The sequence below is a fragment of the Pagrus pagrus genome (assembly GCF_965226575.1).
Source record: "Pagrus pagrus genome assembly, chromosome: 15".
Taxonomy (NCBI): Eukaryota; Metazoa; Chordata; class Actinopteri; order Spariformes; family Sparidae; genus Pagrus; species Pagrus pagrus.
The window spans coordinates 9107018-9134344 of NC_140199.1; the positions used below are offsets into that span (position 1 = coordinate 9107018).

The following is a 27327-nucleotide window of genomic DNA, read 5'->3' on the forward strand; positions in this document are numbered from 1 at the left end:
ATTCAACACACCCTGGAATAAACAGGCGTCCCTATGGAAACGACACGGAGTGAACCCTCGTGTGTGTACTGTATATCAACCAGAAAACTGCGTGGAACAGGTTTGGAAATGTGTGCAGACGTAGAAATCATCCTGATTGATGAGCCGCTTCGCATACTCTCACACCGCAGATGCATTTTCATCTTAGATATGCCAAGGCTGCACCGGCGCAGAGTACTCCTTGAAGCAGGAGGGATACATTATGTGCCCATTTTGTTTTAACGCTTTGTCTGATGGTAGCACATGATCAAACCATATGTTTGAACAGACTGAGCATCACCTGTCTCATCATAATTAAAGAAATAATATGTAACATTTCTGCATGTCTAAAAATGACTAGACCTTTGTGATATCACTCAGTCATGCATCTAAATGAAATGAACAATGATCCAACCCAGAGAAATACCTAATGTTATTCAAGGTAACGGTGCTTATAACTTCTGAAAGAGTCAAAGAGTGAGGAAGGAAGCAAACATGACGAAACATAGCGTCATTCAAATCATCTTGTGGTTGTTTAAAGGGTAATTCCACCAATTTTAAACACTGAAGTGTAATAACAGGTCTTGAGGAGTTCTACCTCATATGTGGAAGAAAGGTATTATGAAGCCTTTTGGGTGCTGCATGTAATCTGACAAATTGCCTCTAGTGAAGTTGCATTGTGGGTAATGTAGGCACCAGGATTTTGAAAAGCAAGAATAATGCACAGAATAAACAAGGTGATATCTTTAGTTCTGCTGTTTTGATTTAGTGTCCATAATGACTTCAACAATGTGTGGACTGCTCTTCAAGACCTGGTGACTTCATTACCCACAATGCAACTTGGAGGCAATTTATGAGATTACATGCAGCTTCCTTCCTAAAGAATAATATGTATATACTACTTTTTTTTTTACATATGCAGTAGTACTCCACAAGAGTTGTAAACACACTTCAATGTGTAAAATTGGTGAAGTAACCCTTAAATAAAGACATCAATGTCCATGATCCCACGCTGCTTACTCCTTTGGTTTGTTTTGATTGAGAGACCCCCAGCGGCAGAAATGACATACTATAGACTTAAAGAATAAAGCTGGGGATGTTCTATATTGTTCCTCTCGTCAACAAATGTCATGAAAAGACCCAGAATAAACATGCATTAGTCTGATTATCAATATTTTCTCTATCCCGTCTGAGATGCTCAGCCTCAAGCTCATTTTGTTCCTACTGATTACATCCAAAATTATTTTCTCTACAAACTGGAAACTTTAGCTCGTAGCAAACATTATTCAAACATGAGTAAATAGTGGAAGTCACTGATTCTCAGCAGTGGATTTAGTGAAATTACAAGTATTTATATTAAACACTATAATTATAATACACCACGCTGCCCATGTTCAGAGTGGTGAAGGAATACGTCAGTGAGCGAGACAGAGTGGCTCACTGATGTGTTTTCAACAGTTTTTGGACAACAATGGAAGCCAGTGGAACATAAAAAAAACAGAAGCTATAACAGGCTTTAGCCACACAGACAATACTTGTTAGTGGGATCAGTTGATGGTTTCGGTCTTTTCATGGGCTTTGTTGACAGAATATCTCCAGACTTACGCTTCGACGTGACTGGTGAAAGTCTTATCAATCATCAGTCACAACTGATTTGGAAAACAGTCTCACCTTGGCTAAGAAATGCATCCATCTTGTCCTTAAAGGGTTGCAGGTTCTCTTCAGAGGACATCTTGCAAACTTTCTCCGTCTCAGCTGAGCACGCTGAAACAACAACAGATGATCATGATGAGAAGGGAAACAGTTTCCCCCCCCCCCCATCTTAACCAGCATTTGAGCTGCAATTACAAACTCTACAGTGCACTTCACCCTGGTTGAGCTCGCTGAATCTCTGCTGAATTTCTGCTGAATAAGTGTCAGCAAATACATAATGACCCATAATGACTAATAAGGCACCCCCAGGAGCCTGGAGGGCCTGTGCTGTGATCCCGAGAGAACCTTATCGTCACGCTCCATCGGCAACCATAACGGATACACAAACTCAGCTCAAGAATTGAGAGGTGCAGAGGCCACGAGACGCTTCAGGGAACAGGGAGGTCGGGACTGGGCAAGTGGTAATTCATAGACCATATGGTGCCTCAACCAAAAAGGTACACAGCATGCTCCTTCCACTGTGTTTCTTGCTGATGTCCTTCGGGCCAGCCAAGGCCATTTCGGCGCCGCCTACCTATCGGAACCCCCCTCTGGGAACTGTCATCGAAGCCCGTGTCTGTTAGAGCGCTCAGCTGGCTCTGCGAGGTAATGAAGAGGTCTGCAGGTATAGCATGTGATGATGTATTTATGTACGGCCAAGCATGTGCCACCGCCACTGGGGTCAAAACAGACGCGGGTCCATTTCCCCCGCGAGCAACTCCATCTTTATGAATTGCAAATAATGAACAGCCTAAAGAATCATTACAGCAGAGGAAAAACAATATTTGGCAACACGGATCAGACACCTGATTGGTTTAGCAGCAAAGATACATAAAACATGATAGAGAACAGACCAGGTTCGGGGAATTGTCGATCGAGCTGCAGAGCGAACAAACTCACATGTACATACTCACACATGCGTGTGTGCGCACATATGTTTGCACAAAAATACACAGTCGGTTTTTTTAACCACCTGTAGGCACTTCAGTCCTTGGAAAGTGTTCTGAGTGGTGAGTGACTTGAGACAGAGTCATGAAAGGGAGTATTTCCCGACTGCCTTGTTCATTAGGACTCTTTGCACTCAACAAATCAGTTTGGCATGTCAGGCATAATCCAATTTCCACAGTGTTTTGCTGAGGTCTTGATATGCAATAACAGACCACATTCATTCTTGCATTCTAGTTTTTCTTTTTTATACTTTTACTTTTATTTAATGTCTGTGTTTGCGATATAAATGCAACATATGAAGTCTCTATGTTTTATTTCTTGGTTACAATTTACAACAAGGTACACAAAAATGTGAGTTGTTACAGAGGAATGAATGAGGAAGGACTTGATACTTAATGAATTGGCAATGAGTAATTCCTGAATATCTTTGATTCAAGTACTGTATAGTAGATAATGATGAGTTACTGCATTATTGAATCATTAGGTAATGATTAGTTCATAATGTCTGTGAATCAACATACTAACCACTTTCTTCATGAGTCGTTCCTGATTAACTATCAATCACCCACTGATTGGCATGAACCAGTGATGACATTAATTATTAATTACTGAATCATTAGTTACTCTTTTTTTTTTAACCTTTAAGTAAAGTGAAACATCAAACTGAGTAGTTACAAAATAGACTCCTTAAATACTTATTACTTAATCATTAGTTACTTTATCCTGTGATAATATATAGTTCTTTGATAACATTTTTAAGTAATTAGTATATAATGACTCCAGTAATTCATCATCATCTACTATATAGTCCTTGAATCTCAGTTATTCAGGAATTACTCATTAAAGATTAATTAACTATCAAGTTGTTCCTGATTCATTCTTTACACGCGCCTCCTATAAAAATCGGAGTGTACATTATTGTGAATTGTTACCATTTCTCCCCTAAAATCGATAGTTAGCGGTGACAAAGATTTGTTTAAACCTTATAATGATACTTTCATTACATAAAAGCTGCTTTGTGGAAATTGTAATGTCATGCAAAGATATGTAATAGATTAACCACATGCACTGACTGATGAATGAACAGCCATTAACCAAATCAGGCCATGCATAAATCATATTTAGTGACACAACATGCAGGAACACTCGGAAATTCTCTTCAGTACAGTCTCGCCGTTGTGTGTCTTGCAGCGGATTCAGAGTCTCTTCCACTTCAGTGAATAGCTGATGAACCTTTGATAGTGCACACAGGTAGTGGAAGTTCCCTGACCTTGCCCCCTCTATATTTTGATCTATTTCATGAGGACAGTAAAGGCACAGCAGGTCCAACAGGAGTCTACATCTGACAAGTCACATCTGCTTCTGGTTAGCTCGTCTGTATGACAAACAGATGCTATCTCTCTGTTGACCCGCCTCTGCGATTCCACACATGACCATAGCTGGTCAGGTTTGGAAAATAATTTTTTTTTCCATGGTGCTAGGAGATATGTGCATGGATTACCACATAATTTATTGCTTCATAAATTTCCAGGTGATAGTATTTTAAACATGATGTGACACCTGCCATAATCTGCTGGATATGGCATGGCCAAGTTCACTACCAGGTAAGCTTGTTGTAAATATGCAGTTTGAAGGTTTTTGGAGTGTGTAAGATGACGACCATACCGTTGAGGTCTTTCCTCAGCTTGCGCAGATCTCTTTGAAAATCGTCGAACTTCATCTGGGAGGCCTGGAAAAGGTCCTGGGGCTCAGGCAGAGGGTAGACACACGTCTCTCTGCCAGCATCCTGGTAAAGCACAACACGCATACGCACACCAATGTCAAAGTCAATCTTCCTCAAACAGGGAGAGGGCCTCTCTAGTATATACTGTACACACCAGGCAAGATTGGAATAAATGTCTTTAGAGACCTACATGCACTTATCAGCAGTCCAAACATCTCAGAGAAGATATGGCTGAAACTACGGCGGATAATGACCATTAAGCTTGGTGCGCAAACTGCAATTCTCTCCATCAGAGTTACTACAAGGCCATTATGAGCACTACAGCCATGTCATGCAGGTTGATTTTGGCAAGCAGCACTCTACTGAGTTCATCTCATCTGGAGAACCTAATTATTTACACTAGCGCTCCTTTGGATGCTGTGCCAACGAACAGACTGCAGGTTTGAATGAACCCAGACCAAAGCGGAGCGAGAGATGAAGAGTGAAAGACAGAGAGAGAATTAGAAGAGGGAGCCAGAGGAGGAGAGAGATTTGTTTCTGCTGTAAATGAGGAAAGAGAAAATAAATAATTTGATAAAGGATAAGCCATGGTATCCTCTGGCAAGAGAGGAGATGAAAAGAGAGCTCTGGAAGGATTTCTAAGCAAATCAGACTAAAACAGAAAAGTGATTCAAATAAACAGGAACCAAAACATACCTCATCAAAGTGCCTTAGATAGTAAGCAACAATGTAGGACAAAAGACTCTGGGAGTTATCCTGAAAGAAAGAAAGAAAGAAAGAAAATGAAAAGATCCAAATAAATAAACCAAATTCCTTTTATTTATTAATTTAATCATTTTGGAGCAGGACGTTTTAATTTGTGCAAGGCAAACAAGAACAGAGACAGCGGTCATAGAAGCTGGGGATAAATCACGACATTGGAAGAGCGATGCAAAAAAACACAACTGTGCTGGGCTGGCTGTCATAACTCAGAGTTGGTGGAAAGTTTGATGTTCTTTATGGATACCTTACTCGGTCTACCACCACAAAAACACAAACCACTGTGTCCTTATATGGCTGTGCCAAGGGCACACTGAGCCCGTTGTGATATTGAATAAGAACAGCAAACAGAGTGGCCTCTCCTCTAAATCTGCACAGCTACGGTCCTCATGTTTGGCAGCAGTGAAGGTCCCTTTCAACTCCTGGACTTTACAATAGATGGGACAATTGTAAAACTAAATCAACACTGAGAGTCACCATTTTCCCACATCCCTTATTTTCCAGCACAATGTGAATTACAGAACAAAACTGTTTCCGTGGCTGCACATAAATTACATAAACTTGTCTCCTTTGCTTATTTTACACAAATTTATACGTATACTTCCAGTCTCCGGTTTGCTTGTGAATAACACCTAATTGAGCTCTTGCAGAGTGAGTGATGTTTGCTTTTATTCCAGTAACACACAGACTCACACTGCTCTTAACGTCCTTCAGTTTTGGCAGAATGTCCAAGGTGAAGCCGTCGGCCTGCCCTCGAGACCGATTACCTCCGTTCATGTAGTTGCCAAAAGCCAGCACCAGGCCGAGCACCTGCAATACACACTCGGCACTCTGCAGAGACTGGTGCGCACACGCACACACACAAATGAGATGGAGACGTGAAGGTTAAACTGAGTGACAGAAAAGAAAATTAAACGAGAAGAAGAAGGCCGGTGACTCACCTTGCACACCCTCTGAAGGATTTCTACTTTGCGGAGGATTGAGGTGATGCATTCATGGAAAGTCGACTGAAACAGGATGCAGAACACTCGTTCAGAGAAGTTGGGGATTTGGGATAGCTGGAAAAGAAACCTGACGAAGGCACAAAATCAGTCACCATGACACATCTGTTGAACGACACAGCTCTCATGTACTAAATTCAGTTCAGAAGGTAGCAGCAGGTTTGGCTCTTACTGCTCAGGCTTGTCTAGCGGCTTGGCATCCTCCTTGTCTTTGGATGATTTGATGTGCTTCTTAATGCCGTCCATCTCATCAGCTTGAGCTCGCTGTCGGATGAAAATGCAGATTAAGTTAAGCTGGAAACCTGTTGTATGTGTGCAATACAATACAAATGCAACAAAGGCACAAGAGTACCGGATACCGTGATGTGTAAATATATGTATGAATAATTTCATGAATAACAAAGTCTCACGGTTTACAAAGGATTTTTTTAAACTCAAAATCAAAACATAAACCTAAAATGTAGGACAAGCTGACCAAAATAAAATATGTGCATAGTTTGGCATCAAGGGCTCAATGTGATCAGTTCCTGATGTTTCCCTGATCAAACACATTGGTATTAAACCAGAGTCCTGCTTCTCTGGGCTGCTTGCAAGCGAACATACAAGGCGGTCGCTTGATTCACGTGTATGTTTTGTATATTTTTGTACGTATTGAATGTATAATATATGTGTCCACTACATAACATTGTCACGTTTGGCAAACCGCAATGTAAGAAAATGTACAAAAGGGACAAGAAAATCAATGTACTTCCAGTGACATGCAACCATGAAAGAATTTGGATCTGTCAACGTAAATGGACGGGACAGCGACAAGAAAAAAATGCCTTAAACGTCATGTTGACTTTTACAAAAAGTTTGTCGGGTCCAAAATGAGTTTGTTTATCTCTGCGTAAGAATAATGACGGTTGGATCCAGCTTCTACCAAGGTTTGCCAGCCAATAGGATAACGGCATTGGTATCAGTGATCAAGAGTCTTGGTAGCTGCCAGTTTATTGAAAAAAAACATAAAATGATTTCTACCTACAGTTTGTTCCCTGCATTAAATGTCTGCCAGAACTCAAACAAAAAAACCAAAAAAACAGAGAAAGCTTCTGGACAGGATGTCAATCGGCTTTCTTGACTTGCAGGTGTGCACTTGAGATCTGGGAGGTGAGGACAGTGGCTCCTCTGCGACAGTTAACCAGCAACACTTTTCTCTGTGTAGGTCTACAATGACATTAACATCGCCCAAGAACAATTCTAGCCTTATGGTATTTTTATAAGCTGGGTGTACTGGTCCAGATGTTACTTTTTTACCATTAGGACCTCTGAGTTGCACGTATCATGCAAAGCAGATCAATGGAAGTAACTAATTACTTTTTGGTATTTAGGTTGGAGATACTATAAACCTTGAGGTGATGTTGTTTTGTCCGTTGCTGCCTTTAAGTTCAAGAATGAACTTTCAAGAATCTCTACTTTCAAGCCAACATGAATGAGAATTCCTTAAAGTGCTTTAGAAAATCTGGAAATTTGAACACGGCAGACTCCATCTGCCGATGAAGATCAAAAGCTCCCGAGCAGCTAAGAAACTGGACTTGAGGTGGGTTTGTTTAGTCAGTTTAGTTCTCAATTTCGGCCTGTAGACAAACTGTTGCTCAAGCGTAGAGGAATTCTAAAATTGTGACAATTTTGACTTAAACTCACCAGCGTGCCAGTTTATACAGCTTACGTTTCATAAATCTTAAAGAGTTGCCTTCAGCAGACTACATTCCTGGCTATTATCCTGCTGTCAGGCTCTGGACCACAGTTTTATACAAGGTGGTATAAAGAAAAAACAGGCCAGAAATGCCCGTTCGTTTCACAAGAGGCAAAGACAATAGATGTTAATGTGTCTGACGGAGTTGGGCAAAACAATAAAACCATCCCCAGCAAGGGAATGTAAACTCTCTCTCGGAGCCCGTAGAGCCCCTAAAGAGTCTCAGCCGTCTGCTCTCTCCCTCTGTTTCTCTCCATCTTTTTCTCTGGGGTTTGGCCTCGGCATGGATCCTTAGAAAACATCAAACACCAGCATCAAACGCACTGAGAGCCCGATTAGTATTCTACACACCGCTGCCTTCTGTCGACGAGGGCAAGCTCTCCTTCGCCTTCTCTCGAGATGTTTTCAAGTGTAAATATATTTAATACAAAGCAGATCCTTTTCAAAGGGCAGCAGCGGAGCCCAGCAGTGTTTGGTGTAATTGGGGACAAGTAGGCATTAGCGTGTGATCTTTGAATTGCTAGGGCATGTTGCAGAGGTTGTTAGCATGAGGAATACAGTCCCATGTGGAATATCAAATGCAAAGGAAAGTAGGATGATATTTGTGATGCCAGAATCCCAGCGGTAGCCAAGTGGTATTCATTAGCCAGGTTTTCTCATACGCGCACTAAACAGAGCCAGGCAGGGCTTAATCACTATTTATGTCACTCAATTTTCAAATGGAACAACATTTATGAGATTATTTGTACATACGAGCTGCCAAAGAATAGTGTCCAAATGAGAAATTGCGCCGTGTAATAAACATGTCAGGAATATTTAGACATCACAGGGCCCTGCCGCGGAAAAAAAAAAATCAACAGTTCGAGGTGATTATTTGTAGTGTAGAAGTTCGTAGGAGGGACTGTGGCTCTGACTGACCTCCGTGACATTTAGCTACTGTCAGCTGAAAGGAGCCTGAAGTTCAAACAATCAGTCTGGGCCCAGATTATGGCTTGTGATATTGGAGGGGAGGGAGCAGCGTCCCACTATCACTGTGACCCCTTTAATGGCGGTGGCTTATTGTTCAAAGAACAGGAGTGGCTATAATCCGCAGCTCATAGACTGAGCGGCTCTGTCCCGGCCTCGAGTGTGTGCGTTTCCGTCCGCGTGCGTATGTGCACATTCGTGTGGGTCAACATGTTTGTTTGCGAGCAAAGAGAGAGTGAGCGAGAGCAGTGTGTGATCTCGCTCCTAGCACAGTGAGTGAGGGTGTAACCATTAGAAGCCCCTCGCATTCCTCAAGACAGGCTGACTGTGCTGCCAACTGTGGTTTAGGGGGCTGGAGACCCACAGACAGGATGGAGTCTCGCAATACAAAAGAGAAACAATTTGGCTCCTCGACTCAATAACATAGCCTCAGGCCATAAGGGGGAGAAGGAGATGGAGGGAGAGAGGGAGAGGGCTTGAAGTCTCGGGGTGAGTGGAGAGGTTAGAGGACTTTTGATCCTCAGTTATGACACATTGGTTCATAACTACAGCTTGTCTCAAGCCTCAGTCTCATTCCCATGATCAACATTATTAATATGCCTCTGGCAGCCAAAGGTCCAGGCCTCTCCTGTGTAGTTGTGCCAAAAAGCAATTCACAGGAATTTCACAGCATCTTAAAACTGTATTACAGCTGAAATGTGGAAAACATGCCCGTTTTCATGTTCCATTATTTACTGACCTGACTGGGTCCTGAACCTCTGCTATCAGTGAAGGTTGATGAATATTTATTTACTGTACACAAGGAACCCTTCATCGCCAAAATGGAGACGTATTGGAAAGTAGTGATGACAGCTCTGTAATTCTTTGTATGCTAATATTATACAATATAAATGCGGTCATTTCACTTGGCAAGGCTCCCTCTTTCTCTCTTTTCTGAAACCGCACTTTCAAGAGGAGCTATGTGACACAAACGCTGGAGTCTCTCAACGATCGTTTGCTTTGCACAGGGGCATGACAAAAGTACAGTCAATCAGATCCAGTGTGAAGAAAACATGTTTACTATGTCAAAGCGTCCCGTCCAGGCCTGCAGACGGACCTACACAAGACCGACTGTGTCGCCAAACAGCACACATACCAGTACGGTTTGTGGCTCGCCTGTTTGTTTTGGTATCTAATGCACACTTCCTTTAGTTCACCCTTCAACATGGAAAAAGGACTCCACATAGAGAGAAATGTTCACAGTGATGTGACATCTCTGATTGCTTTATTTAACAGACTGACCGGATCAATTAAAAAGTGGATTTTTTCCCACCTACACTGTAAAAATAAAGCGCCGGCTTCTGAAAGTCCTCGTAAGGTATCTTTTGATGGATAGCAATTGGTGTTTTGTGGTTTACCCTCAGAGGAGCGCCAAGTAAAACAACGCTAACAGCTGATGAATGATTTTATTTTGCCATTTTGTTGATAACTGAGCTTGTTGATCCTTCTTAGGTTACATTCTATAATAAAATGATTGCCTGTTATTCATATATGGCATGAAATGAGTAACCATAAATCATTTCATTTGTCACAAGCAAACCGTTCCAAAATAATACTTTTACTGCAAACCACAGAGGAAAGGACGAAAAAAAAAAAAAAAAAAAAGAGACTGTGAGGTTTTCCCAGAGCGAACGCTGCAGTCGAGATCAGCTCGAGCTGTCAGTGGTGTTGCTTTGTATAATTATTCTCGGTTTGTTGCTCAACACTGTGTATTTATGTGATTCTGCATTGGCAGGAAATGTATTCCAGTTTGGGATATTGTCTTTTCACTGGTCTATTGACTTTACTGCAACCGCTGTCCACATGAGTCTCGATAATCCTCCCTTCAAAGCTAAAAATTGGCAAAGTTAGAAAATGTTTGTTAATGTTGTAATCGTAAAGACATTCACAAGCTCCATTTCCAAGTAGCGCTACAGCATTGTTATACTCACATTTTCGTAAAGGGCGTGCAGAGTCTCCAGATCAACGACGGCGTTGTCCATATTTAGGACGGCTGGGGGGGCGGAAAGCGAGGACGACATGGTTAGTGTGAGTGTTAACACCAGAGCATGTCATGACATTTTCTCATTAACAAGTCAGAAATCAAATCAGCACAAACAGGCTTCCACTTTCACAATCTCCAGACTTGTAACCTTTCTCTGTGGTTAAAACAATGATCAACTTTGGCAGAAGACCTTTTCACCTTTTTCTTTTCGGCTAGACCTTAATGCGGCGTGAAACAAGGGCAAAATTATCCTTGCACAGCCCTCATAAGGCGTCATGAGCCGTATGCTGTGAGTTACCTAGATATCAGCTCTCATCACGATAGCACGGAAGGGGCCACAAACTAAAACATAAATACGGAGGTCTTAGAAATCTGTCAAAGGTACAAAGATCTGTGTTTGAACTCCTGTGTTTGAATTCCTGGTGTCGCCTTTTTGTCTCGGCGCGAGGACCTGGCGCCCGCGAGCATTAATCCTTTGAAAGTAAATGTTTAAAGACAAACAGAGCCCGGGGGTCTGCGGTGTTGAGGCTGAGGTGTTGCTCTGTATGCACAATCGCCCAGTGAAGCACTCGACACCTATATATGTATTTCACCATGATGTGGGTGTCCAAATTACTCACATTGTTTTGATCTGCTGATTTGCTGGTGAGGTGCAGGGGGAGAAGCAAGTGTCAGAAGGGATAAAGGGACTGGGAGTCACTTGCATTGGTCATTGAATAGGATTGGACTTCTTACAAGCTTTTCACTAACACAAACTTAAAGGATAAGTTCACCTACGAATGAAAAGTCTCTCGTTATCTACCAACCTTCATACCGATGGAAAGTCAGGTGAATTTTAATGGTCCACAAAACATTTCTGGAGCAAAACGCAGCAAAACGGCGTCGTAGCATTCCCTTAAACAACTGAAGTATATGGGGACTTGTTTTAAAACATAATAAAAGCAACTGAAAGAAAACATAAAATGGCTCCATAAAGCTCGGTCGGCGTATCCCGAGAGGCCCAGATCCCAAATTAATATTAAAAGAAGTTATTTCTACCCTTTTTAAAGTTGATGCTGCTATGCTAAATTGTCTGAAGTGGATGCATGAGCACAACCGTTCTTATGGTTCTTAATCTTTGACAGCCACATATACTGTAGATACATTACATCAACACTATGCGACCTGCCAACAGGTTAAAATATAACAATAGTACTAAAAATAAGTCGAGTCTTTCTTCCAAAACAAATGCAGCTTGTGCAAGCCAAATCAAAATCTTCATGAAACACTTCCACAGAGGACGCCAGATTCGTCTTGAAACAGTTTCTCGAAGTTGCTTTAAGAAACGAGAATAAAGAAGTTCAGAGGAAAAAGTAAATGAGAGAAAGGACTTTGGAAAAGGCCTCAAGCAACTGTTGTACTGCTCCAGTCAGTTCTGGCTCATGTTTAATGCTTTGATATAGTTTTATCTCTCGTTATGTAATCCTGTAGCCTTTTTAATCCCTTCACTCTTGTGCCACAAGGGCAAATGTGCTCCAAGTTCCTCACTGTCACTCTTTAACTTCTTCACACTCTCTCCTCTCCCAGAGCCACCACAGAAACAACTTCCTCCTCTTTAACTCTCCCCTTTGTGTTTCTCGCACTTTTCTCTTGTAACCATTTGGTTTTCATTACTATCTAAACCAGAGGTCTGGCTGGCTGTTGTGATCGGGGACGGGTTTGTAAAAGAAATGGATGAAAACCGTATCATCGCTGTGACACAGAGCCCTCATGACCAAAAGCCAGACCCGTCAGCCTGGGTCTACCCCGACTACCACATTCAACCCCAGCGTGGCGCCGACAACCACCATCTAATACTGTGACTGGCGCTCCGAAAGCCTCACAGGAAGCAGACACCGCACGGAAGTGAATGAAACATGCAGAGTGTCGGCCAAGTCTGACAACAAACAACAACAGCTGTGAGGAGAAGAAAAATGTGTTGACTTCTCGCTGAGCAATGGAGCCGTCATAAACAGACACGATCTGAATCGATGATTCAGGAGTTGTTTTCCTTCGAGTCAGAGATATCCGAGTGATGAGGGCTCTGCTGGTCACCGTCTTCATCACGGAATCAAGAGGAAATTAACAATGATTCACAACACCGAAAGGGATGATTACAAAGTTTTGACAAATGAATCTTTTTCTTCGGTAATAAAATTGTCCCTTAATTCTTTAATCATCTTAAACCTCTGATGGCACAAGGGAACATGAGCTCAGTGAAGGAATGAGAAAACAATGGCATTGCTAATATATCGTCTTTTGGGAGCTTGTTTATGTGAGTATTTTAAGGCTATAATTACTCACGCCTGATAATCATTCAATTAAAATGCACAGCTGAATAAAATAACACCCTTTTCTTGGATTTTCTTGTCGACGCAAAGCGGTAGGCATCTCAATCATCTAGTACTTCACCAGCCACTGAGATATCTTCTCTCTGATCTTACTCTCCATGATATACTGAAGTTTCCAATCAGCGCTAATTATGTACTATGGAAAAACTGTCCTAACATAGGAGATGAACGACAGTGCTGATGAGAGTGGCCCTTGCTTGCCCTCCCTCTCTGACCTGAGATGGATGAGCCAAAAACAGACATTAAGGCCAGAAACATAAAATAATTAAAATGGTGCATGTACAATATGTAACAGCCGTGGTTGCCGCGGCACGCGTTTATTTTAACCTAACCTACGCAGCTACAATGCGCGTTGAGATAAAGATTCAAAGCTGTAATAAAGGCCTCACTGTAGGAGGGTTGGGGACGTGAGGAAGAGTGTTTAGACACATGGATGAGCGAAGACTGGAGAGCAATCAGAGAGAAACTAAAACAGGAAAACAGTCTGTTCCCATCAACATCTCCTGAATGACTTCACTTGAACAAAAGCCGTTTAGACAAGATGGTGACAACTCATCAGAGGAAGACAGAGAGCCGCGGAGGAACAAGATGTGGCTGTTAGATTATCTTAAACGAGAGGAGGAGAGTGACAAAGGAAAAACATTTCAGATGCTTTGTAACATTATCGCTTGTGATAAAGTTAACTACTACAGAGAGGGAGGTCTAAGCGTTTCGCAGTGACCTCATCTTGCTCACTTCTCAGCAGACTGAGAACAACGTGTATTTCATGAGCTGGGATCGCAGTGCTCCGAAAACAAACATCTCGATACAATTGCTATTTTTTGATTTCAAGGTTCGATTGGTGTTTGTACAGGATGCCTCTGACGAAAGTGTCTGCTGTTTATTGAAAGTCAGTGCTGCTCCTACACACCTCAGGATGGCTGCTTATCTGTTATTAAAAAGAGGAAGATACCGCCCTTATGGTGCTCTGAGGATGGGCTGTTTGCCAAAATAAAATGGGAAACAAGTTATTGAGTTCCTTTTTTTTTTTTGGTGGGTTTTTGGAGTCCCATTCTCCAGTTTCATGGTTTTCATTGGTGTCACACAACTCACTCGAAGCAAGCGCATCTGTCTTGTGTTTGATATAAAATGTGACACTCTACAAAACAAGACACAGTCTGCAGTCATGCTAGCAGCTCTGAGTGGCTGTATTAAACACCACAGTGTTTTGCGCTAACATTGTCAAACTGACAATGCAAACAGGCTGAAGTTAAGCAGGTATGATGTTAACCATCTTAGCTTAGTGTGTTAGCATGTTAACGTTTGCTAAGTAGTATTTAACATAGCTGAGGCTGATGGGAAAGTCAATTATGTTGTGGGTCATAAACCAAAGTTCTGGATATATAAAAAGTTTGGCTAAGGGTGGTGCTAGATTCAAATTTAAGGGATCACCAAAGTTATTCCAATTCATCCTGAGGGGAACATGATAGTCTGTAACAAATTTCAGGGCAATTCATCCTGCAGTTGTTGAGACATTTCAGTCAAAACCACAGATGTCAACCTCATAGTAGCGCCAGAGCAAACGTCAGGGGATCACCAAAGTCATTAGGATTCATCGTCTGGGCACCAAAGGTATCAAATTCTACCAGATTTAAGTGCAATCCGTTAACAAGTTGCTGTGGTATTTCAGTCTGGTCCAAAGTTGTGGGCAGGCTGACCAAATGGCACTGACGTCCTTAGAGCCATATTATAACACCCACTAATGACATCTATTGCATTTTATATTAAAGGAGACATATCACGACATGCTTTAATGCTCAAAAAACCAGTCCTCTAAATCAATTATCTCATACTGTCCAATGCTGCAGCACTTTATTCCCCCTCTGTCTGAAACGCTTTAGTTCCTGTCTCTTTAAGGCCCCTCCTCCTGAATACCCAGTCTGCTCTGATTGGTCAGCTCACACGCACCTGAGCCAGCACCGCAAACAACGACAGGGCAGCTGTGCTAAATCATATCAAATATGTGTCAGACTAGCCTGTAGGCATTTATTATGCATGGAATTAAAGGCGGGAGTACTGATGAGGCGTTTCAGGGGCAGTGTTTTCTGTGGGAGAGAGGAGCTTCTGTTGGTGCAGACTTAAATTTCAAGATATTTTACATGCACAAGAACCTATATAACACACTAAAGGAAAAGAATAATCTGGAAAAGGATAAGAGGTCTCCTTTAATACAAGATTAACCATTACAGTGGTGCTTTCAGTGCCACCTGCATACTGTACTAACAAGTAGGTAATAACATTTCGTTCAGTGTGCAGACACATTATTTTCCTGTAACTTCTGTCACTAAATCTTCTCAAAGAGCTTTAAGAAGATAAAATATGTGACCACATGATAACACGTACCATTATGGATGTCCTTCATATCCAGATGAATGCTCGACATCAGTATACCGACAGCCTGCGAACGCTTGTTGTTCAAAAGCTTCACCACCTGAGAGACAAAGAGAGATGTGTGAGCAGCGGGGTTACACCAGTACAGAGAGAACAGGGATGTTAATACTCCAAATACCACGACATGCACACACACATGCAGACAAGACATTTAATAATTGACTGGAAACAAAAGACAGGCACATCACTCTCCTTTGTCTGTTTACATCTGTGGGAGGAAAGCTCAAGACTATTTGCCCGCAAACATAAGGAAAATTATAATGCTGTCGAGCTGAATTATCATGATTAATTTATCCCTTCCCTCCAATTTTCCACATCCATCATCTTTCAGCCGTGCAAACAAAACCCTTCAGCCAAGAGGAGGCATATTTGCAGTATGAACACCAAATTCAAGTCCTGCAACTGATTAAACATACAGAGAATTACAATAGATTTTATGGTAATGCACAATGCAAGGTAAGGTATACGGCTTCAAGTTAAAAGATCAAAGTGCTCCAAAAGCAGCAATATCAACAAATGTTAGCTGAGTAATAATAGCTTCCACTTGTCAAACAGCCAGGAGTTGAATATCAAACCAGTGTTGTTATTAGGAATGAATAACTGCATCCAAGGGGGCCGTTATGAACCACAGCTCGCCTGAGTAAGCAGAAGTGTGCGCCGGGTAGCAAAGCGGTGAACGGATAGGGCAGGAAACCTGTAGCCTACTGCGATCCAGACAGAACGCTTCCATCGAAACCAGATCAGACAGACCACAGACCCCTCAAACACACAGGAAGTTATATCACCAGGCCCCAACTGTCTCTGTTTTCCCAGCTCGACCACAGCTTCAGGGGACACGCCGTTTTGAGATATGACGGCGAATGACTTCCACCGTGAGCCCGCGATAGCAAGAGTGTAGGGTAGCCACTTAATGGCAGTGAAAACACAAGTCGTTAGTCATGTTTTATCAGCTAACCGCGACTCAGGTTTACATAAAACAGAGTGAAGTAGTTTACTACCTAGCTGACCTAGATGGCATTTCACTTTACTTCTGTTTACATACATCTAAAATGAAACCTCCCTTGCAGCATATCAGTAGTGTTATATCATAATAAAACACAGCTGGATCCACGAACCACTGAGATTATTTTCATGACGAACATTTTCAGGACAACAAAACAACCCTGAAAATTTCATCTAATGCAGTGTTTTCCAACACTCTTATGAGATCCATGTGTCAAAGTTTTGGGTTTTAGAGCAATCCTTTAAGTCACATCAATCATACGCTGATGATTTGATCCGTTTAGCATTTCAGCGTTGGCCAGTGTGGACTTTCATCAATTCAATACAGCTCTGAATCACATGTGAGGAACAACTTGTCCCCTCAAAATGAATCAATATGGAAGTTTCTTTGTCAATTCAAGTTGGGATCGAGCACAGAGCTCAACAAAAAGTATTGCTTGGATTTAACCTGACGTTTTGTGAGAAACTAGTGCTCAACTAATCACCTGATGGTCTGAAATGAGCAGCGGAGGTGTTGTAAGTTTTTGCAGTCAAGTCAATAAAAGCCATATTTACAGCAAGATTCAGCAAAGACACTGTGTTGGGTATAAAGACACAGGTGCATGCTGATGCTGTTAAAACAAAAGAGAAGTTATTTATTTCAGTCTGGCAGCTGATTTGGCCCCTTGACATGGCACAATCAGTGATTGCAGAAGATGACGTCTCAGCTCATGGAGGCAGGGAAGGTATCCTACTCACTTGTCCAATTGCTGCAATGTGTATTAAAAGAAACACTTCTTCTTGCCTGAGTCATAACTCAGTCAAATCTGAACACAAAGCCATGATTCATATATTTTTAGATTTGTTCCGACTTCCACCATCCAGGGAGCTCATTATCTCCAATATCCATCACGAATAAAGATCCATACACCGACCTTGAAACTATGGGGTGAAAGTTTTATGTAACTATAGACCTGCCTAAGAATCATCACATTTTAAAAATAAGAAATCCATTAATAGCAGTCTGCACATCCATGCGTAGGCTGCAACCAGGAAATGCCAATTTGGCCTACTTTTAATGGTGCATTCTGACAAAATGTAAATACATAGGCCTCTAATATTATATATAATATAGGCAAAAATATGAAGTTGAAGCACACAGCTTCTCACCGACTCCCTGGAAACTTTACACTTCCTGTTTAAATCAACCTAAACATCATGAGAATTGTAGTTCCGTAAATAGCAGCAGTAATAGGACTGACAGATATAAGTAATAGTGGGGGTAGTTGGGGGCAACGTATTTGACTTGAAAGCCTCTGGATGAGCTGATGGACAGAAAATTAATCTGCATCTACTTTGATGAAACAAAAATGATTACCTCCGCCAAGGAGGTTATACTTTCCCCCCTTGTCAGTTTGTTGGCTTGTTGGTTTGTCAGCAGGATGACACAAAAACTACTGAACATTTTTTATTTACACAAAAATTGGATGCAGGATGGGTCTCGGGCCAGAATAGACACAATTAAGTTTTGGTGTGGATCGGGATAAAGGGACTGATCCAGGTTTGATATTGATTAGGCTTGACTAAATTAAAGGGGACTGTTGGGCCTTGGCTCTCTACTGGGTGCTTTTAAGCACAAATGCCAAACCAAGTTTCAGCCTCTTAACTGTAAGGAATTCACTGCTTTTCTTTGTCTTTTGTGATTCCAAATTAAATATTTTTGTGCTTTGGACTGTTGCTCTTACAAAAAAAGGGCCTGTTTCTCTATTTTTTTTTTAAAAAAAACATACAATTAATTGCTTGGTTGAGAAAGTAATCAGCAGATCAATGCAATTAAATAATCACTGCAGCCCTACAGTCATTCACATCTTCCCTTTACATGCTCATGAGAAATCTTCATTCATGCGGGATGGAAAAGTCTTGAAGAGCTTAGGACCCAAGCTGCATATTAGCATTTTATTTGACCAGAAGTGAAAACACACTTTGCTTCTCAAAAATCAAAGACCAGTAATACACAAATTACTGCAGGATTGACCCTGAGTGCCAAGAAACAAAAGCCAAAAATCTTCAAACTTGAATGGACGCAGATCACATAATTCAGCAGGATATTCCACAACCACACTCCACCTCGATATGAAAAAGGACAGCAGCATGTACTGTAAGACAGCTCCTCTTTAAAACCTCTCCGCGGAGAGACAGCAGGGTCAGCACATGACACTTGGTGTCAGTAGTAGTATTTCATCTCATCTGATACTGATGTCAGCCGAGGCCTTTAAACTGCCTGAGCGCTGACGTCAGAGCTGCTCTCTAGAGGTAGCTCTGAAGAAGATGCTTGTCCCCTCTCATCAGCGAGACAGCTGAACTCACGACACACAGGGGGATGGGAAGAGCTGCTAGTAGTAGAAAGATGGAATTGATCGTCTTGGGGCCTGCAGGGGCCGACGCTCATGAGCTGGAAATGTCAGAGGTTGGGTCCAAATTGGGGTCAGTCACAGTTAGACTGTACTGAATTGTACATTTGATTGTTTTGTTATTGACTTCAATATCTCCAGCATCATTGTCGTCTTGGAGGAATCGCAGCAATATCACTGATGTCAATTTGTCTCTTGTATCCAGCAATTTAGTAACAAAACCACAACGTGAGCTGATGTCGTAGCTGATGTTTTCAGAGATCGATCAATCAGAGCAACACACAAAGAAAAGTCTGCCACATGTCATCTCTTGTATCTCTGCTTGCAGGTGTACTGAATTCCCTCCATTGTGTCTCTCTGGTGTCAAAGAAACCACCTGACAGCTCCTGGAGTGTGCTTGATGACGGCTATTTCTCAAGTGTGTTTGAAAAGGAATTCCTGTATGAAAGTGTGATTTTCTTGTGAAGGGCAAACTCACTTAGCTTATCTACGGTTTCCGATGGCTGTTGACTTTTGTGCTGTATTAGACCAAAGCTGCAAGGTGAGTTTTTTTCTTTTCTTTTCTTTCCTCCAACTAGTCAACAACTCTGATGCATATTTGGCTGAGACCGACACCATTCACCCTATTACAAGAGACTGAACCTTAAAAATGACTCTGAAGCTGTTATTTTGAGGTAAAAAATGTACATAATGTTGCTTTAATTCGTCACCAGTCTGTAGTTAATATTACTCATAAAAGCATAAACATTAAGTAGTTCATGTACAAGCGCATGCTGTGTATTTCCTGATACAGGACTCTTAAGACTCTTCATAGCTTCACGATCACATAATTCTCCGAAGCACTGAGTACTGCCAAAAGTGTCACACTCGATTGAACCCATGAACTGGTTAAAATAATAAACACATGCTGTCGAGGCGGGGGAATCATCAGGTCTTAGATATACATCTTTTTAAATCAATTTCTCTGGGAAGCTCAATTTTGAGGTAGTTGCATGTGAATACTTCCATTTTAAGCCATGTTGCACTACAGTTTTAATTGATGCTCTCAATTTTTGCTATCCCATTTGCTGCTGTTATAATGTAAATTTCCCCATTGTGGGACTGAGAAAGGATTATCTTATTCTATCTTAAAATATAGATAAAAACAGAAACTATGACCAGTTAGGCTGTTTACTTTTGGATTGTATCAAACAGGCATTATGAGGGGGTTTTACTTATTTATTAGGTGTGTATCTGAAAAAGAAAACAGTAAATAACCTGTATAATAAAATTGTAAATAACTGTTTGTGCCTACACACAAAAATATTGTAATTTAAAGCAGGAAATATCAAAGCTGGTGGCAAAAGAAATGCCAACATTGGCCCAGCGGACATTAAACCATGTCAAAAGGTATTATCAACTGCTGAACCATGAAGCAAGGTTAAGTACAACACTTACTTTGACATAAGTTATGTAATGTGGCTTCAGAAACCACACAATTACACCTACGCTATTATTATTTGTATTTTCTTTTAATTAGGTTAAGGGTAGAGGAGCTCAACCGCTGTCGAGTCAAACTTTCATTCAACTGGAACAGTTTTTGGAGAAAGTTATGCTTTCGTGTCTCAATTCATCACTTCCCGTAAAAATAAGAGGATTTCCCACCGATGAGACCAACATTTCATCTCAGCACGAACTGTCTACTGGGTCTCAATTAGAGGGGTGAGACGTTCTTCCCTGGTGCAACATTATTTGTGACTTAGACATAAATTGGGCAAACAGTCCATTAACATACAAATCTTGACTGGAGCAGTTTTTAAAATTGTAGATCAAATGTTCGACTTCAAGATTGATGGAGTGACATTAAGGGCATTGGGGAGGCAAACAGTCTGACCATTAAACTAAGTCACACAGAAAGCACAATGGGAGGAACCACATCACGATATACAGCTCCCAGGCTTCTCCCTCCCTCCCTTTTTCCTTCTCTCCCCCCCTCCTTCTCTCCCAACAGTCATCACCGTCGTGAGGTTTCCTCACCGCACGCGAGACATTGGCTCGGTGCCACTGGATGGTCACGGGGGAGTCGGGTGGGAGCCAGAGCTCACACCACATAATAACTGTCTGGCTGTAGCAGTTCCTCCTGTCACTCAGAGCCACTCCGAAAGCGGAGAAATGGAAAGAAACGGGGGCATCAGAGCAGTGAGAGTGGAGATGGGAAAAGCCCTGAAGAGTGTCATATTTGGGACGTGCACACACATATTTGCATACATAAACAAATCAGCACAGATGCAGGGCATGGCAAAGTATTGATATTATATCATTATCATGATTTGAGACGTACGTATTTTGCTCGATGGTATAAGTGTTGTCTTTTCCTGCATCACAGGATATACTTGTTCCCATACTGCCCTTAGTCATCCAATAGTCATCACTACAATATCAATAGCCCTACTGGACATTTTAGTGGCTGAGATTAGTTTTATTGCTTTGAAACACACAGGTATCAGTAGTGGCTCAATGGTGCGTTCATGTACTGTCGGAATTATCGGAAAGACTCAAGTTGGAGCAACAACTCGGAAAAGTCTGAGAATATTTTGGTACATGAGTTGCCGAGTTGAAGACATATGACGCTGGATGAAAGTAATTGTGTGAAGAAACTTTTACCACAGTCCTGTATTGTTTTGTATGGTTTCCTTTGAACTTCCTCATCACTCAAATACTGGATACAGCCGTCAACGTGTTGTTTAAACGCGAAAAACTGCAAAACAACGTATTTTTGCCATCCATGTTGCTCCCACATTCTGACATGATGCACATGAACACACCGAAGTCGGGAGAACAGTTCCCAGCTTGGGAAATGGGACCATACCAGATACACATGAATGCAGCACGAGTAAATAAGTGACTGGCACTGTAACCCTGAGGTTATGAAGGAAGTCTGCAGTTAGGATAGCAGCAAAGGAAGCAAATATTCATCCAAAAACTGTGTTTTTTGTTGCATTCATGTATAGTTTATTCTTATTTTTGGGGCCATGTTCGTATAAAGTATATAAAGTTCTTAATATTTGAAAATAAGCAGTTTGGTTATGCTAGCCTTAGTGGCTATCTACACATATTGAGCAAGCTAGCTGTATGGCTTCACGGTAATATTAGAGGCCTGACCTTATATTGTTCCACTGAAAGATGCAGCACAGATGAAGAGTGTGTGCATGACGCAGGTACTATTTTGTTGATGAATAAGCTGCACATTTCATGGCATGTATTAGCAATTCATGTTATCGTTACCGGTTTAGTTATATTGTTACTGACTTATTTTATGCCGCAACCCTGATGTTTAGCAGGTTCAGTCGTAAATGGAAGACAGGCAGGACAGAAGCAAAGGAAGCTGATGTTCATCCAAAAAAATCAAGTATTTGTTGCATTTGAAGCACAATAAAATCTGACACCTGAAAAGTGGTGCTTCCTTTGAGGCGATTTCAAACTATATATATATTATAATATATGACATAGTGCATATGTAGCCATAGAGTATTGTGATAATCATTTTAAGGCCATATCGCTAAAGCCCTGAGATGTAGTATGTTGGATGTACACTGAAAAACTCAAAAGAAGAACATTCACAATGAGGAACATGCTGTACCTGCTTGGCCTTGGACTTGCTGATCGTGTCTGAAATGGGCTTTTTCTTCTCCTTCACAGCACTTTTGGAGAACAGTTCGACAAATTCTTCAAAGTCCACACTCGGTTCCTCGATTTTCTCCCACACCAGTGAGTCAGTGGGTCTAAAGATAGGAGGAAAGAGTAATCATTTACATTGCCAGTAGGCAGGCTTTAATCTGCCATGCACTGTTTGAAAAAAAGTACCCCTTAGTCCACGTTTACCGTATAATTCATGCTGTAGCCGCACCACAAAAGCCATTTCTAGATTGTCTTCTGCTGTTTTATGAGTACTCATTTGTCATCTTTCGCAGACTAAAATGTTATACACTTGTCAAATCCGTCAGCCGAGAAATTACATCTAGAATTCATTATCAAGTTCCTAGCTTGCATGTAAATCAAGTAGTCTATTTCTAGACGTGTATTTGATTGGAATTTTCCAGGCCTTATTAAGGAAAAAGAAACCTGGTTCAAGTCAATTCACTGCTGACCACAATGCCTGGACTGCATCACTTTCATTTTCCACAAGGTTAGCATCTTTATTGCCGTCACAGCACTCGGTTGATCTTAATCTTAAGTGGACAAGCTTCCTCTCAATTCTCTACTGTTCAGAGAATACCTTCGTGCAAATGATCCATATCTATCTTCACTTTATGCAGCATATCCTTACTTTTTAGCATGCAGCTGGATGCGTGTCCAGTAGAGGGGCTTCATTGGCTTGGGGGGCTCTATCACAGCTTTGGCAGCGGCAGCTTCCTGGACCATCATGGAGGGCATGGGGCCTGGTGGTGGTGGAGGCCCAAAGCCCGGGGCTGGGGGTGGAGGAGGGGGGCCCATTCCAGGCGGAGGGGGTGGCGGAGGAGGGCCCATGCCTGGCGGTGGAGGAGGTGGGGGCGGAGGACCAAAGCCGGGCGGGGGAGGAGGGGGTGGTGGTCCAAAACCTGGTGGTGGTGGAGGAGGAGGAGGTGGTGGTGGGGGACAAGGCCCAAATCCGGGTAAGGGCGGGGGAGGTGGTGGTGGCGGAGGAGCAACACCTCCTGGTAAAGGTGGTGGTGGTGGCGGTGGTGGGGGTCCAGAGAGTGGAGGTGGAGGAGGGGGTGGAGGAGCTGAGCTGCTCTGTTGCTTCTGCTGGCACGTGCAGCAGACAAAGCTCTCTGTAGATTTGGGGATGGAGGATGAAACGGGGGACGACACGCTGCCTGATCCTCTGTTGAAAGGCACGTCAAACTTAAAGCCCTCCTCCACAGGCGATGTCTGGATGGACACCTCCTGGCTCATCTTCCCCACTTTTCCTCCTCTCATCTGTGAGGCCTTGTCGTGGACAGCGCCCAGAGCTCCCATATTATCCCTGCTGCCCTTCGCCAAGGAGGCCTGCTGGCCCTGCAACACAGCAATCTTAATCCGCAGGTCATCGATGGTCCTCTCCAGCTGAGGGATGAGACAGCTTTCATCCTCCGAGGACGACTGACCTGACTTCAACCTGCTGGATTCTGTCTGTCGGCGAACAGAACAAACAAATAGAAAAAAGATTTCACTCAACATGCAACCACATCAGGGTTCACACACTGGAAAACTGTAGAAAACAAAACCCATGAATTTATGCTTTTGAAGAAAAAGTCTTGAAGCTCGTACTCAATATTAAAAAGAAGAAAATATGCTGTTACATCTCGGAAACACTTTCATTGCTTTATAAACAGCAAAACACCCACAACTGAGGGAGTTTGGTGACAGAGTTGTGAGTTAAAGAAGGGTCAGAAAAGTCCATTATGTCTAGACTCCATCAGACCTCTGGCTCCAGACTGGTTAGAGCAGGGATGAGGGGATACCGAGAGATTTGACCCCAGAGACAGTGAGTCTCGTTGGGCCTCACATGGGGAGGGTCTGTGTCTGCTAGTACACATTCCCCAGTTGTGGTCACATCGTTGAATCTTAAGGAGAATGTTCAGTCAGTATGGCCTTTCTAATTTATTAACTCTTCTGGGAATCGGGGAGGTTCACTGTGATAATCCAACAAGTCTGTCAAGACAAGCCTGACCTCTGGTGGACAAAGAAGGGTTTACAGCTGAGGCATTTAGCTGATGCAGTTTGTCCAGAGCAAATAATGAGTGATGAGGCTGAGGTTTACTTTATTCCACAACACTTTGACAGGCCACACAGGTCATGTTGTATCAGATAACATCCTTCAATGGCTAGTTGTGCACACAATGGATTGTGCTTCGAAATATGCATATATGAATGTCCCTCATTTTTTGGTCTTCATCCAAAGTCTATTGCATATTTTATATTTTTCAGTCATTTCATACATCTGTATATTTAGCATTACACTTGTAAATAAACAACACTCTATTAAATACTCATTTTAAAGCAACTAAATGCAACTTTCTTAAGAAAGATAGGTGATTATTTAGTTTCTCATCATATTCTGACGTCACATACTGATGCTTTGGGCTGGCATCTGACCCAAGTTGCCAGACAAAAGCTTCAGTATTTGACAGTCTGGGGATGAGAATCAACAATCGACTATCTTTCTCTAGGGAGTTACATTGTGCTGATTTAAGGATAAATAAAGTGTCAGTTTTCTGATACAGAAATACAGTCATAGTAGCTCCGCAGGCAATTAATATATCAGTCTTGCAGGAAGATCCGTTTATACAATGGTAGTGAAGGCATCACATCAGCACATAATTTGGTTTTATAACGATAATTGCCTTGAAATGGTTCATTTGGCAAAGAAGCTGTGAAGTTTTGCACTTTGCATCTTGCTGTTTTCATTTGTGCAGGATCAAGAATAAAAATATGAGGTACACACGAACGTCTACAGAAATAAAGACAGAGGAAAACAAATACCAAAAGCAATATATCTGTCATACTGTTTTTATGTAATAGGTTACCAGATAGAAGATACTCTCTGATGCTAGTAGTAAAACAAAAGCAGCCCAGTCAACAGGATAAAATGTTGGCATTAAAAGTGTCTGCAAACCACTGCCACGCTGTCACAGGCTACATACCATATTGACATTTCAACAAAATGTGTCATAAGATGATCACGTTACATGTGTTTTATGACCTGACTTTCACATCTAGAAGGGGAGGGGATGGTGGATAGCTCCAGCTCTGTCTATGACAACCAAAAGTCATATATTTTTGACTGGAGGTCGGAACTTCTCCAACCTAGTTTTTGGAGAAAGAACCGGTGATATTTAACGAGACGATGGGACATCTCCAGCCGTGTTTGTAGCAACCAAAAAGAGGTATCTTGACCTTTTCCTAACCTTAACCAAGTGTTTTTTGTACCTAAACCTAAGCAGAGCATAAGCTCAGAATTGTCAGACGCTAAAGAAACAAAGTTGCACCATAAAGAAATGTAGTTTCAACATATCCGTGGGTTTGCAGAAATGTACATATCCAGCATTTATACTGGCTATGAATCAAAGCATCCTTTACATGTGGAGTGTAGACAGGGTGAACATACTGTAAAATATTCAAAGATGAAGAGAGGATGTAACCAACCTGAGAGTGGAGAACTCCTGGTGTCTTGGCTGATGATTGATGCAAAGAGGATCTTAAGCTCGTCTCCCTGCCGGTGGTTCGCCCCCCGTAGAGTTCCCACAGGTGAGAGGATACCGGCAGGCCTACAGACGCCCAGGTGTACAGCTGCTCCTCCTGCACACAGTTTATAGAACGAGCAAGGGCAAACACTGTAAACATGATCAGATGTTTGTGCTTCAAACTGCTTGCCCCCATCAAGGACTGCTGTTTATTGTATGGCACCAAAGATGTGAGTCAAGTGCACGGGAATGCTCGAGGATAATAAGCAGCAGCAGAACCGCAGAGTTTGTTTTTACTTTGACATCAACGACGTAGAGTTCAGTTCAATCATCACAAAGCATCGTTTCATTTACACAAGACAAAGGTCCAGTAATGAATGACGACTGATACTGAGCAGGATATCGGGCTTTCAAAGTAAACCACACTGCCTTTGTTTGTTTTTTCAACAGAAACTTTCCTGTTTCATCGTGAAACATGATGTCTCCACCTGAGGTTAAATCATCTGAGGGGACTGTTATGCCTCATTTGTTAAGGGCTGGTAGGAGATAACCGAGCCACAGAACACACTAAAATAATTATTCCTGCATTTCTTCTTCTACTCCCTCTTTCTTTAAATGGTCCACTTTACAGCCACTCAGACATTCATGTCCAAAACTGGCTTTAAGACGCCTAAAGATGCAACCAAAGAGCTTCTGGAGCAGCAGGTTTCTTTATTTTCCTGTTAAGTATCAAAAAGGTGCAGCTGAATCCTTTTAATGAACACGAAAATCTTAAATTTTATGGATTTTTTTCTTTGTATTTTACAGATTTTCAATGTAATTCTGAAATACATGAAACAAATGTTAAATTAAAGTTTAATACTGAAATTACATTTATTGATTTAGATCAAACTTGTGACAAGAGTAAAAGAAATATAGGCTCTGTAGTTACATTTACAAGCATTGTATAGTTACAGTACATTGATTCGTTTGTTGACAGATATCTTGTACATACAAAATTATGTAATAAAATCCAACTAATAGCAGCGCTCTCCTGCAATTTTAAGCCTAATTATTTGTAATGTATTTGTTGTAAACTGATGTGTTT

The 27327-nt window shown here is 41.8% G+C and overlaps 1 protein-coding gene across 1 annotated transcript in view; it reads right to left on the reverse strand.

Moving 5' to 3' along the window:
* The window catches only part of fmn2a (formin 2a), a 48999-nt gene that overhangs the window by 10168 nt on the left and 11504 nt on the right, over window positions 1-27327 (reverse strand). Inside the window, exons 4-14 of the mRNA XM_084375088.1 lie at window positions 26203-26355; window positions 23363-24186; window positions 22676-22817; window positions 15617-15704; window positions 10813-10874; window positions 6314-6405; window positions 6082-6211; window positions 5834-5980; window positions 5078-5137; window positions 4324-4444; window positions 1690-1782 (exon numbers count right to left, since the gene is read on the reverse strand). Coding sequence (XP_084231214.1) covers window positions 1690-1782; window positions 4324-4444; window positions 5078-5137; window positions 5834-5980; window positions 6082-6211; window positions 6314-6405; window positions 10813-10874; window positions 15617-15704; window positions 22676-22817; window positions 23363-24186; window positions 26203-26355 — 1912 coding nt within the window. The remainder of the gene's footprint in view (window positions 1-1689; window positions 1783-4323; window positions 4445-5077; window positions 5138-5833; window positions 5981-6081; window positions 6212-6313; window positions 6406-10812; window positions 10875-15616; window positions 15705-22675; window positions 22818-23362; window positions 24187-26202; window positions 26356-27327) is intronic.